The following is a 15,134-nucleotide window of genomic DNA, read 5'->3' on the forward strand; positions in this document are numbered from 1 at the left end:
GTCGAAAGGTTTGAAAGGTGTAACTATGAAACGATTGTTAGGCGAGGGTGGAAAGTAAGATGGAAGAAGGAGAATATGAATAGAGGTAGTAGTATGGTAAAAGGAATGAGAGGGCTTGCAGCTAGGGGCCGAAGGACACTACATAGAACCTAAGTAATGCACTGATGGCACTAACTTCTAACATGGACAAAGCATATGTATGTAGCAAATATAAGGAGTAAACTGCAGTCACAGGAAAAAAAAAACTTTGAACAGAAATAAAAATCAGAATAAATAAACATCAGAATATTGTTAATAAAATTAGGAAATAAAAGAGAAAAATTTTTGCTCTCTTACAATAAAAACCAGAATAAATAAAAATCAGAATGTTAATAAAATTAGGAAATAAAAGAGAAAAGTTTTTGCTCTCCTAAATTTTATTCAATAATACTTTGGCATATGTCCACCATCGTTAGGTATGCACTTCTCTTATTCTTTTTGACATAGAATGAGCCAAGCTTTTGAAATATTGATCAACAAACTTTTCAAACCAAAACCTCTGAATAGCATCCTTCAACTTTGGCGCACACGTTTTCCCTCCTTCCGAGGAATTCAGTCACTGTTTTATGTAAGCCCAGCAATTTTCAATGGGATTTAGGTCTGGTGAATTGCCAGGCCATTCTAACCTTTGAATATTATGTTACTTAAAGAACTCATTAGCATCTAGTGGTTGATGGCAGGGGGCTCTCCATCTTGCATAAAGACTCTCATACCTAATAGTGACTTAAGGGAACCAGTTCCTTCTATAAGCGTTAGCATACCTCATTCCATTAACAGTCGTACTATGTGGAAGGAAATATAAACCATCACTAGCCCCCATACGCAAACTGGTTTAATCTTCAGGGCCTTCATACCTTCTTGCTAGCATTATGAATGATGTGAAAGCATCACTCATCACTAAATACAACTTGTTTCCAATCCTTTATAGTCCAGTGCAAATAAACTTTGAAAAATTTCTGTTGCTTATTTCTCATGGTGTGTGAAAGGAGGGTTCTTTGCAACAGCAAGAGGGGAGACCAAGGTCTTTCGGTAGATGATATTGTACGGTTCTTTCAGAGACATTTCCAAGCAACATGTTTTTTTCTGCCTTCAAAATCTTTGCTGGCACTGATGGATATTCCATAAAAATAGTTTTTTTTACATTGCAATGCTTTTTCTAAGTCGGATTCCTTAGCACGCTGGCACCACAATGACACCATGCTTTTAGAGACTCGCATCTCATTTGCTTTGGCTGTCATAGACTTCCTCCTTCCCCATAATGTGACAATCCCAGTCTCTTCACAACTGATAAAATTTTTATGCATTTCTAATCATTAGGAGCACAGGAGTGGAAAAAAGAAACATAAAAATTACAAGAAGGGCCAAGATCAAGAACACCAACATCTGATCCTTAGACTGCTTATCATGCACTGCCTGTCTAGATGAGAGGAGGTTGCCACTCCAGACCCATGACAGGAATGGTCAATTAATTCTTTATATTCTTTATATATGAAAACAGAAGTGAAAAATTACAAAGGCAAGTTTTCCATTTAATCCAAGTAAATGCTTAATGTTTATCTAAACATTATCTATTAGAATGGATGAAAAATACAAAAACTGAAACAAATAAAATAAAGACACGATTTCTCCAGTTTGAAATGTGACTTAATCCTATAGGAAATAAAATCATCACCAGCTTACAGAAAATCAAACTGAAAACTTCTGCTTTTGACCCATCTTACACAAAATAAGAAAGGTACAGAAAATGTAAAATAAATGCAAGTAAATCATTGCAGGTTTTTGCACTACACCTGAATGGCCACAAGGCCACTGGCAATAAGATCAGCATAAGCTAATTTTTGAGTGCCTTCAAGGTACAGCTCAACTTGTGGAGGACTTTCCATACTCTGAAATATCAAGAATAAAAAATAAAATTATGAATATAATTATTTGCAAATATACAAATAGATTATTCTTTAAATTGAAATGTTATTAGGAATGAAAAGGAATATAAAATTTAAGCCAAAGGCTAAGCTCTGAGACCAACGAGATCATTCAGCAATGAATGGGAAACAGCAGGAAAACCTTGCAGTTGCACTATGAAACGATTTTTAGGAGAGGGTGGAAAGTATGATGGAAGAAAGAATATGAACAAAGGTACAGTAAAAGGAATGAAATGGGCTGCAGCTAGGGGCTGAAAGAATCTTCTTAAGTAAAACCTACAATGAATTATGCGAGGTGCAGTGATGGCACTATCCCCCTATAGGATTTCTTGGACTATACAACCTCTTAATACATCTTACTCTTTCCACACTTCTCAAACAATCATAGAAATAACACATTTGTAAGCTAATCCACCCTGACTGCTTTTGATGTAGGTGTTAACCTTTCACAAGTTCCACACTTTTTACTCATGTCAGACACAGTAACCTTTTGTCCTTTTCATTCTTGCACACATACTAACTTTTCCCTTTTATCTCATAACTGTCAAAGCATTTAATTAATCAAAGCAGGAAACTTTTACACAAGGAAAAAAAAAAAGATACTTTACTTTTCATTGGTATGTCTTAACTGAAAAGTCCATGAAAGCCTATAAACAACACTCTACTACTTGGGAGGTACAGTGTACTCTTTATGAAAAAAATCAATCAATTTAAAATGCCCAAGTCTGACTTCAACTTCATGTTAAAATAAATGTTCTTGGAAAAATTTGCTAAATAAAAGTCTGGTATTTCTGAAATGGAAGAACATATTTACTTTGCTAATAGCACAATATTCTGAATAACATACCTTAACTGAAGTCAAAAAGCTTTTTTCATTAGTGTTCATAAGACAATCTATCATTGCTCTCATGGCCTCTTCAGACCACATGTTTCTACTCTGATTAGGAGGAACCACTTGGTGAAGTTTAACACCAACTGCCATAGCAGGAATATTTAAGCCAATTTCTGGACATTCGCGCAAGCTGTAAGGTTAAAAGAACTTTTATAGTTATACTGCCAAAAATTAGTTTCAGAATCACTGTATTATTCAGGCACAAATAAACCAAATATTTTCTAGAGTAACTAACAATATTACTTCATATGACCAGCAATAGGACAACCATCTCAGTTGAAAATTAAATTTGCTAAAAAAGATGAATTCTCCATATATCTTAACTTACCTGATGCTCTCTACAGAGTTTACACAAACTATTCAACTCTTCAATCTAATTCTCGTATAAAAATGAATATGAAATTTCTATTTTATATCAAAAGTTGGGTTTCTGAGCCAAAACTCCTGAAAACTCATCTTGTTTAAAGCGGGAAATTCCACTGTGTTTGGATACATATATTCTTATTTCAATCTTTAATAACACCGTACTCTTCTGTTCCAAAGATTTCCTACCTATTTGCCTAGTTACTTTATACTTCATAATGAGACTGAGATATAGACCACCTTCATAAAATACCTCCTACTCTGTTCCAGTTGCTGGACCCATAATTAGTAATTTCCAGTCACACTGCTGGTTTACATTTTCTCTTTCTCCCTTATTTTCTTTAATCTTGGTTTGATACTGTAATCACTTTTTCACATCTGCCTCAACACTGAACAGGTAATGGGTTAAGTTTCTCAATACAGCTGAAGGTAAAGGCATGCCATTTATCAAAAACATACAGTAACAAAAGCTTGTAGTTACCTTAACTACAGTACATAATCATTTATTTTTTCTTTTTAATAAATGAAATGTCTTCCTAATGAACACCATAGTCTGTGGAAGCTTGAATTTCAAGCCAATGGTCCCTGTGGGCTTGTTCCATATGAACAGAATTCATCTGAATAATAATAATAATAATAATAATAATAATAATAATAATAATAATATAATAACTTAAGGAAGACTTAGAGCATACTCTCAAGCATACTTTATTAAAAGTAATGGCTACTTCAGTAGCGTTACACTTGTAGAGGTTCTTCTCTATTTTCCGAACAGCAACTTTTTTGCTAATTTTTACATGGACACTGTGGAGGAACGAGTCTTCACCAGGATGCAGCAACCCCGCAGATATGGACATTGCATCAATGACACCTTTGTTCAAGTCAACGCCGAGGATGAGGTAGAAGCCCTCCTTCAGGCATTTCAGCAGTGCAGCGTGCTGAATTACACAGTTCAATACAGCATCGACCATCGGCTCACTTTTCTCGACGTCCATGTGAGTAAGACGGAAGATGGCCTCCGTACTTGTCTACACAAAGAAAACCAACCTTGGACTTTGCCTCAACAGTGACAGTAAGTGCCCCGCCAGATTCAAAAGCATGACCGTCAGGGCCTTCATCAGGAGAGCCCTATCTCACTGCTCAACCTGACAGGACACTTATCAGGAACTTGACCGCGCCTCCCAAGTACTCGTAAATAACAGGTATTTGAATAAATTTATAAGTAGAGAAGTCCGTACTGCCCTGGAGAAATGGTACAGTAGTGAGAGCCCGCAGCCTTGCTCCCAGGATAATATCAAGCTGTATAGTAAAGCCTTCATGAGTTCGCATTACCGTGAAGAAGAGGAATCTGTTAAGAAGATTATTTCCGACAATGTAATCCCGATCGACGACACCAAGAAAATTGACTTAATTATATATTACCATAATCGGAGGATGTGCGACCTAATCATGAAAAATAACTCCTCCCCGCAGATACGAGATCCCCTGAAGCAGACGTATGTGGTATACAAATACACATGCTCGATCCGCGGTTGCAGTGGCGCCTACATTGGTATGACTAGCATGTGCCTGTCTAAGAGACTCTCCTGCCACGCCCAAGAGGGAGCTATTAAGAACCACACCCGTACCAATCATCAAGAGGCCATCTCCTGGGATGTGATCATCCAGAACACTAAGATCATCGGGAAGGCCCCTGATGCCCATCGGTTATGCCTGCTGGAGGCGCTTCTCATCCAGCAAATAAAACCAACACTGAATACGACACACGAAGAATTTCTCCTCCCCACGAGTTTGAGAAGACCTGCCACCAACAATGACACCACCGACCACGACAACTCCATGGAAAACAACGCCCCCTGAACAAAACACTCCTGCTGGCAACGATGATCATATTAGCCGTGACGTCCCGCAGCGTATTGCAACATCCAACAACGTTACCGCACAGCTTAGGAGGTCTAGATGGCTGCAGAGCCTGCAGCTTTGCAACAATAGACTCGGAGAAAGAGGCTCGAGACCTGGCTCAAGCCACCAATGAAAAAGAAGACTTACCGCCACCAGCCAATAGTAGATCAGCATGGGGCAGACCCCCTGTTGATGCCCCCAAATATAAGGAGGATGGACACCACACCAAAAGCAGTCCACTCTCAGCTTCCTAACCCAGAGGATGTCTGGCAGCTCCAGACTTGCTTAGAGAGAGAGAGAGAGAGAGAGAGAGAGAGAGAGAGAGAGAGAGAGAGAGAGATGACTTTGATGACTATGATATCATAGTTTATCAGTAAAATTCAAATATACACACCGATTTTGACACTGTATTTGATCATGACCTCTATAGGCGCTCTACTAGCCTGTTTAAGTAGCACGGAAAAAGCCGCTATTCGGAAAATAGAGAAGAATCTCTACAAGTGTAACGCTGCTGAAGTAGCCATTACTTTGAATAAAATAATAATAATAATAATAATAATAATAATAATAATAATAATAATAATAATAATAATAATAATAATAATAATAATAATAATAATGGGAATTTTCCACCTTCAAATGACTTGTAATTATGATCACATCAATTACAAGTCATTAATTAATTAAGTAATAATAATAATAATAATAATAATATACTGAACATCATCTTTACAATATGGTGCCTTACTTTTTAACTAAGATATCTTCCAAGTTTCCAGTATCTACAAACATGGCAGTAATCTGGCTCTGTGTCTTTGCAATGACCTGAACTCGATACCATTCCTCTGTAGAAAACATCCCTAGGTATATTCCTCCTGTAAAACAAAAGTAATGGTGTGCCATATGTTAATTACTCAATTCTCAAATCTAAGAAACTGGCTATTAATACAGCAATACATCAATCTTAAGCGATTCAAGTTCTGCGAATTCACAATAGCGCGAAGTTTTCATTGGAGCATAACTAATTATCATACGCAAGTATTTCACAGATTCGTGAACGAAAATGCAATGTTTCCAAATCCTGGAAAAAAAACCCTGCAAAACTGTTTGCTTAATTTTCTATGTAATTTATGTTTTCAAGCTTTTATGTGTAAATTAAATAATAATAAAAAAATTCTCTCTTTTACTGAGATGAAAGAATTTTTATGTTATATGTATGTAATATCCACAAAGCAGGGCAAGAAGGCTAAACATGTCAATACACTAAGTGTATACTATACGTACGTATACTTGTCTGTTAGCTCTCCCTCTCAAAAATGTTTTTATAACAAGATGTACAGAGTGCTAATGTGATAATAAAAACAAACCAAATTGAAAAAAGTGGAATGTCAGTTTGTTTATGTCAGCATGAGTGAAATGCACAATGCAACTGTTTAAAAGCTAGAAAGTAATGTAACCCTAGTCCAAACCATTCAAAAATTATTTCTGTATCCTCCTGCACTGTATAATTTTTTACAATAAATAGTTTAATGAGAAGTGTATATACAATAATGTATTAATCTCAGTGTATTCACAGATTAGAATGCTACCTAAACAGCACAACAGCATAATAGTAAGTTCAATCAATGATAACTAGGTATATTTTTAATGAATATCTTTTACAGACCTAATAGGTCTCTTTCCTTGTTCCATGGATGTGAGGGACAAGACTGAGCCATCCAGATTATAGGATTACCAAGCAATAACAGATGTTTGATAATCATTAAATATTTTTCTATCAGCATCACAGTTAATCCTAATAAAACAATAAAAGATTAGATTCACATTTAAACACTACATACCTATCTGTGGGTCTTTCACACTTGCATATGATGAGGGATCACTATTAACTAAAAAAAAGAAACTTTGATAAGCAGCAACTGATGATTCCAGGAGGCATTCATACCCTGATGTACCCTCAGAAAATAGTACTGGAGAAATATAAACAGAAGCTGGATCTTTAATTGCTGTGACCTTTACTCTAAATTTCTCAAAGGGATTATTGGGTAGACTTAGAGATGGTAAATTTACTGAAGGAAAATCCATTTGACTTGCTTCATCTTCAACTACCTGTAAAAGATAAAAAAAGTAAAATCTTTTGATTTTTCATTTTCATGCTGTCTGAAAATAAAAACTCAAGCCTCTACCCATTCCACACATCTCAAGTTACCTTTAACCATTTATATTACTGAACAGCTTTTATTCCTTACTCTATGAACTAAACTGTTTATTCACTGAATATAGAATTTTTTTCATAATTTCTGTTCTTAATCTAGGTGTTGCATCAGCTTTACATTATTTACCTCTACTGTGCGTCTATGTGGACAACAAACATGCCTGTGCACAACTAATTATCAATACTAAGAATACAAACTTAATGGGGAAACTTATTTATGGGTAGCAGCCCTCTTCCACTCTGAATATGTGGTCTCCTCATGGCCAAAATAGGAGACAAAACAATTGCAATTAAGAGGAATACAATTTTCTGAAGCAATTCAAGTTAATTTCAATAAAATACAATAGACTTACTACATCACAGGAATCTTCCTCCAAACTTAGCATGGGCTTAACTATTTTACATACTTTCATCTTGTTCACTAATAATGATATCACATCCAGGTTGTGTTCTTTCACCAAGAGACGGACCTGTTAAATATAGAATTCACAGTTGATTACAAGTGACTCTTGAGCTGGTCCTAGTGCCAGTAGAAACCAAAGAGGGGAGGTAACCCCAGATAGTGCCAGTAAAAAACAAAGAGAAGTAACCCCAGAAAGGTTGTTGATGCCTGAAATCCTTCTGGAAGGGGATTCCCCTTGCAAACAATAACCTCTCTGCCTCCTGCTCCCCTTCTCATGTCTTCCATACACTAACAAAAGCCTTCCATAAAGGTAAGAGTGATGTTAATGGTTCATTTATTCCCTAAAAAATGTAGTTTTTGTTAATATTTTTGGGGGTCTGGAATGCATTCATTGTATTTACATAATTCCTTATGGGAATTATTGTTTTGGTTTTCGTACATTTCCAACTTCTGATATGGGTTATGTATCAAAACTAATTCATATGGAGCAAGCCCATTAATGGGGGCATTGATCTGAAATTAAACTTCCAAAGAATATGGAGTTATTAGGAAAAAGTAAGATGAGGTAAAAGGAATTACAGAAAGAAGAGACCCTACTTATTAAATAAGGGAAACAAATAAATTAACATAGATAAAATGCATAAAAATGCAAGGAAAATAGTATTAGGGAGAATATATGTGGGTGTGTATCTACATTCATAATAATTTTCAAATTTTGAAGAGTTCCCTGGGGCAGAGATGACATAATCTACCTTAACAACACTTGGAAAATGGTCACTCAAGTGAAACACAAGTCCCATATTTTAAGGCTTAAAAACTGTAAAAAAAAAAAAAAAAATAATTCAATATAGTACTACATGAAATATTTACACTGATAATCTTCTTCAGAACTTACCTGTAATGGTTTTCCGGGTGTAGGTGTTTCCATAACTGTGACAAGGCATTCTTTCTCGACTATTGATTTGTGAATAAAATCTAACACTTCTGTCTGCCAGAAACCTTGCATATTTCTCTGAAAATTATTCCATATTAACAATACAAAAAAAAGATTATGCAAATGTCACCAAAATATATTAATTATTACCATTATTACTTAACATATGATTAGTACAAGTCACAAAAATGTACTTCTACCTTCTAACAAACCACTTAGCATTCACACTTCAATGTGTAACTCTTTCAAGATATTTTTATTTCAATAAGCTTTAAAAAATAATTTGCATAGAAAAGAAAAAAAAAGTACGCACTGACAACTGATGTCTTATGTCACGCAAAATGCCAAAATGAGGAGATGTATACTATCACTTACGTTCACATCTTTCAGCATTTTCCCTAACACCTGAAGATCTAATTTTCCTAAAAACAAACAAACCTTAAGTGTCAGAAAATATTCTGAATGGAGCAAAGATTATCCACTTGCTAAAAAGTATGAGAAGTAACAAACTGTAATTCTTATATGTTTCCAAGTACTTTCACATAATAGGGAATGATGACAGAATGTGATATTGTTGCACTTGATATATCTAAAATGGTTTCTTTTGAAAAAAAAAGTCACTTATCTGCATGAAGATATTTTGATTTAGTCTAACACACTGGCAATTAAATAAATGGTTATTGCACTGAAACTATATACTCATAACAAAAGTATTCTAAATTTGGGGTAAAACAGGCCAAATGAAGATCGCAGCTACAAATATAAAAATAAAACTCAACTTACGGGTTCTGTTTGATAGAGAACTGCTTTGCAACACTGAATTGGTACTTGGTCGTACACTATATTTCTTCTCAAATCTGAGAGCATCACTACATCTGTGTTACCGTAATCCACAAACTGAACTAACACGTTTCCTTTCTCTAATAGCTAGGGAAAAAAGAAGAAAAAAGTAAAACTAAATTGGTATTCAAATAACCACCCCAGGTTTTAAATATCTGATTCCATCGGTCACTTTATTCAAATTACGGTTTATTGATATCTTTAAAAGGCAACCAAAAAATATACAGTAATACCTTGGGTTACGAATTTAATCCGTTCCAGAACCTGCTTCGTAACCTAAAAAATTCGTAACCTAAATGGATTTTCCCATAAGAATGTTATAAAAAGCAAATAATGCGTTCCACCCGACCATGAATGACCATTTCAATTCATATTTTTCCATTTATTTTTGTTCACTAAGGTTGAAAATTTGTGTAGGAATTACATAAAATTATAAAATTGAAGAATGAAATTAAATATAAACACTAGATTTAATATGCATGCACAGTAAAACCTGAACTTTACCTTGGGCGAGTGTGGCTGCTGGCTTGACGGAGACGGGAGGAGGGGAAGGGTGAGGAGGAGAGGGTTAGGGCTTGGGGGGGAAATCTCCCTCCGTGAACACTTCTGGAAGACTTTCTGGTTCTTTCTCTAGAGAGCACCGTTCACTACGATCACTAATTTTACACTTACGCGACACTGTGTCGTCTTTCACAATTTTGAAAAAATATTTTTCTATGGAGGCTTGCTTTTGCCTGTTCTTTAAAATTTTATAGAAATGACCCACCCCATTATCGATAAACAAATTTGTTGCACTCTTATGAGCCTTTTCGCAAATGATGCTCTCACTTACGGAATCTCCTGCCAGCTGCTTCTCGTTTATCCAAACCATGAGCAAATTTTCTACATCGTCGAGAATATAAGGCCATTGTTTCGTCAATACTGTGACACCTTTTGATGCTTTACTGGCTTTAATTTCTTCCTTTTTTTTCAAAATAGTGCAGATCGTTGATTGCGACCGCTTGAAGAATGCTGCAATGTCTTTCACGCACTCGCGTTTATCATGCATTTGGATAATTTTCTTCTTAATTCCGACTGTAATCATCTCCTTCTTTCTTATGCTTTCCTTCTTGCTGCTTGCCTTCGTCATCTTGGGAGCCATTGTCTTTAGTATTTGGGTAATAGTAATGTATAAGCACTATCACGGAAAAACAACACGTGCGCAAATCACAAAGCAAATTTGAGAGTGTATCACGGACAGATGCGTTCAATCTTACCGCCAGCGAGATAGTGAAAGAGTTATGGTTTAAAAAGGTCAAGGGATGCGTGGGAGGAAGTCATGTGACCCTCGTTAAGTTTTGGCCGAAAAAAATGCGTTTGCAGATCCCACGCTCATCCGATGTCCGATGTAAACAAAGCAGGCGTTAAGTTTTGGCCGAAAAAAAACGCGTTCGCAGATCCCACGCTCATCCGATGTCCGATGTAAACAAAGCAGGCGGCCTCCCATGATGGAAATTCGCGCATTCGTATTCCAGAATGAGGGCATCACTTCGTAAGTTAAAAAATTCGTATACTAATCGGTTCGTAACCCAAAGTATTACTGTACTATAAATAAAATAAAAAAAATGGATACTCTGAGGGGTCTTTGATGCAGACACATAATTTATTTAATTCTAATATATTTACACCCATAAATGGATTTGTTTCTCTATTTCAAGACTCATGCAACACTAAGAAATTTTTAATAAAAGCAGGATATCTACAGATAAAGGGATTTTGACGTAGGAAAAATCTATTTCTGGACGAGGAAGCCATGTCGCCCAGTGAAATACGTTCCTTTAGCGCTATTTCTAAGGTAAAATATTGCTATAATACCAGAGAACTGCTAAATTGGACATGTCAGAATATTCTGACTCGCTCACCTTTCTTAAAAGGTGTCAGTATGGATCTGGGGCGAGTGAAATACACTACCACCGCAACCTCTCCAATTAGCCTTTTCCACATCAAAACCCTTTAGAAAAGGGGGTCAATAACATTTAATTTACATTTGTTTATAAAAAATACCTGTAATGACTATACATACTGTAATATAGTTACACACACCTCTCTCTATACTTCAGTGGTTCATTCATTTCAAGTAAAAGTTTTACAATTCTTTTATGGAGTCAATGAATGAACTTAATCAAAATAAATTTAACAGACAACCAACACTTATATCACTTACTTTAAGAACAGTAGCTCGATGCCACTTGTTATCTATGAAAAATTTAGCAATGACAGGATCACCAATACTCCAGCACAAATCATCATCAGATGGGAGGGAATTAGCAACCAGTATAGAGAAGCCCTCACTCATTGTTTGCAATGTTTCCATATCTGCAAACAGAAGGGTAGGTTACGTTTTGTGGGTTTTTGACTTTTGTTAATAAAAATTACATTATTTTAATTAATATAATTTATTATTATTATTATTATTGAAATCTGATATGGAAGGGAAGCCAATTATGGAAAACACTAAGAGAGCAGAGCAAAACCTGTGAAGTGAAACTCATACCAACTTGATCAACAAAAGAGAATTTACACCAAATCTGAACTTCTGAGGTTCCAATTATTCAACAACAGAATTAGGAAGATCATTCCATAATTTTATACAACAGGAATAGAACTTTTATAAAACTGAATAAAAGACAAGACTGTTAGATTTCATATACAGTGGGGCCTCGCTTAGTCGCGGATCAGCAATCACGGATTCAGTTAATCACTGGCTTTTCCTTGGACCACTTCTCAGTCTACTATATCTGGTATGAATGGCAGCATCGCAGGCTTGTCGTGGTAGGCTAAGCCTTGTCCGGTTCCGATAACCAGCAAATGCATGAACAGATTCACATTGATATTAACTGACAATAAAGGTAATAGAACCATTCTTACCGTATATATTATTGGCATATCTTGATAATATATAGCCTATTCATGGAATAATTCCACATCAAATTGTAGTTGAGTGGCCAGCAGAAATGTAAACATTGAGTTACACTTCACAGTGACCTTTGTCATTCTTAATCTTAGAAATGTTAATAGTAGTAGCGAAATTACAGTAGTAATAACATTTAGGAAAACATTAATTTTCAATTCGAACTTCATTATTGTTTTGGTATAACATAATCATCTTCTCTGAACGCTGCAGTCATACAAACGATAATTGTCATAGATTATCGTATTGTTGTTTATGATCGGCGACAAAGCGTATATGTAATAAAACCATTTTTACCTTATATATTATTGCCATATATTCATAATAAAATGCATATCTTATATATTATTGGCATATCTTCATAATAAAAAGCCTTTTCAAGGAATAATTCCTTGGGGAATGCATTTTTCAAGAGACAAAAATACACTTTACAAGTTTACAGTATGCACTGATTCAATCATACTCGAGTTTCATATGCAACGATCTCTAATTGCAGCTAAACCTTTGTTAAAAAGATTCAGCAATAACCAAAATCAGGATAGGATGGATGCGTAAAGAATATCATCTGCCTAACCAATATACATATTGGAATACGATGACAGAAATCCTGTTAATGAATGGAACAAAATATAGAATTTAGGCAAAAGGCCAAGCACTGAGACTTATGAGGTCATTCAAGGCTGAAAGGGAAATTGAGAGTAGAAAGATTTGAATGGAGTAACAAGAAGAAAATCCTTGCAGTTGCAATATGAAACAACTGTTAGGGGAGGGGATAGCAAAATGGAAGAAAGCGAATATGAATGAAAGCACAGTAATAAGAATGAAAGGGGTTGCAGCTGGGGGCTGAAGGGACACTGCAAAGAATTAAGTCATGATTACAGTTCACCAAATGAAGTCCACTGACAGCATTACCCACCTACATGAAGAGTATTCAGCTGGCCTAGCAAAAGGCATTTTGATAACTGACATAAAAAAAATACTTTTAACTCACTTTTCAAAGGCTGCAGATAAATAATTCCACGGTCATCGACATATGATGGATAAGCAACAAACACTGAAGATACTGGAAGCTCACAGGGGATCCAACCAGAAAAATATTTGCTTACATTCACTTCATCATAACTTGACATGGATTGATCACACTCCTATAATCAATGAATCATTTGGTCAAAATACTATCAAAAGCATATACGTTGGTGATACAGTTATTCAAGCAGTAACAGACATGATGATGATTTAATTTCCAAACAAAATGAAGTTTTTATGATAAAACAAAGTTTAATGTATACTTACCTGGCAGGTATATATATAGCTATATTCTCTGTTCCACCTGGCAGAAATTTTCAAATCTCGCGGCAAACGCTAGTAACCTATTAGTAGTTCAGGCAACCACCACCCCGTTACCGTGGCGCTAGTGCCAGGAACCATTCCCACTTAAGCCAGATTTTCTCTGAACCCTGTCTCCAGAGGGGAGGAGGGTGGGCATTAAATTATATATACCTGCCAGGTAAGTATACATTAAACTTTGTTTTATCATAAAAACTTCATTTTAATGTATGACACTTACCTGGCAGGTATATATATAGCTGATTGACACATTTGGAGGTGGGTCAAAGACAGCAACATTATTAGAGTACAAATAAACAAAATTATTACTTTACTCTAGGTTCCTTACCTGCTAAGGTAGCTGACTTCATAGGTCCTGCCTCTAAGCCTGCTTAAACCTTAGGAGCTCTCAACAAGGAAGTGTCCTGTATGTTGAAGAAGCTAAAAACTGGGACTGACAACTGGGCGTGACCAATGTGTTGACAGAACCCTAAAGCCCTCTTATGCCACGGCATTTAAGCTAGTAATAGATCATTCACCTGAACTACACACACACCACACAAAGAAATTACTAAAAAAACTGACAAAAGTAACGACACTTTTCTCAGACGACCAACAAACAACAAACACCATCACCTGATGAAATTACTTAGCTTAAAAGAAGGTTATGGGGTGGTAACTCCTTTGCCCAATACTGTACCAGAGGACATGTATGGACCTAGCGTCTGACAATTATCAAAGGTTGTCTGAATATCTCTAAGATAATGAGACGCAAATATTGAATTAGTTCTCCAAAATGTAGATTCAATAATCTCTTTGAGGGCTAAATTCTTCTTAAATGCCAATGAAGTCGCAACTGCCCTGACTTCATGAGCCTTCACTTTCAAAATTCCGAAGCTCTGTTCTTGACACAGCATATGAGCTTCTCTAATCAACTCTCTCATAAAGAAAGCTAGAGCATTCTTTGTCATGGGCCTACCGGGGTCTTTGACTGAACACCAAAGAGAATCAGAATTCCCTCTGATATCTCTTGTTCTTTCAATATAATAACGTAAAGCTCTCACTGGGCAGAGAACTCTTTCTTGCTCATGTCCCACTAAATCAGAAAGACCCAAGACATCAAAGGATCTTGGCCAAGGATTAGCAGGGTTCTCATTCTTGGCCAAAAAACCTTCCTGGAACGAACACACTGCGTTACCATGTCTCCATTCCACTGTCTTTGATATGGCCTGAAGCTCACTAGCTCTTTTAGCCGTTGCCAAGGCGACTAAAAAGATAGCTTTCTTTGAGACATCTCTCAGAGAGGCTTTATCTAAGGGTTCGAATTTACTAGAGGTTAGATGCCTCA

General features: G+C 36.0%; 1 protein-coding gene across 1 annotated transcript in view; it reads right to left on the bottom strand.

The window, feature by feature from the left end:
* Nucleotides 1-388: 388 nt before the first annotated feature.
* Nucleotides 389-15,134, bottom strand: part of LOC135225867 (RING finger protein 17-like) — a 53,141-nt gene continuing 38,395 nt past the window's right edge. The window contains exons 9-17 of the mRNA XM_064265415.1: nucleotides 13,452-13,605; nucleotides 11,714-11,865; nucleotides 9,454-9,597; nucleotides 8,632-8,748; nucleotides 7,687-7,803; nucleotides 6,960-7,227; nucleotides 5,867-5,993; nucleotides 2,809-2,983; nucleotides 389-1,925 (exon numbers count right to left, since the gene is read on the bottom strand). Coding sequence (XP_064121485.1) covers nucleotides 1,824-1,925; nucleotides 2,809-2,983; nucleotides 5,867-5,993; nucleotides 6,960-7,227; nucleotides 7,687-7,803; nucleotides 8,632-8,748; nucleotides 9,454-9,597; nucleotides 11,714-11,865; nucleotides 13,452-13,605 — 1,356 coding nt within the window. The 3' untranslated portion in view covers nucleotides 389-1,823. The remainder of the gene's footprint in view (nucleotides 1,926-2,808; nucleotides 2,984-5,866; nucleotides 5,994-6,959; nucleotides 7,228-7,686; nucleotides 7,804-8,631; nucleotides 8,749-9,453; nucleotides 9,598-11,713; nucleotides 11,866-13,451; nucleotides 13,606-15,134) is intronic.

This window comes from Macrobrachium nipponense, chromosome 13 (assembly GCF_015104395.2).
Source record: "Macrobrachium nipponense isolate FS-2020 chromosome 13, ASM1510439v2, whole genome shotgun sequence".
Classification (NCBI taxonomy): domain Eukaryota; kingdom Metazoa; phylum Arthropoda; class Malacostraca; order Decapoda; family Palaemonidae; genus Macrobrachium; species Macrobrachium nipponense.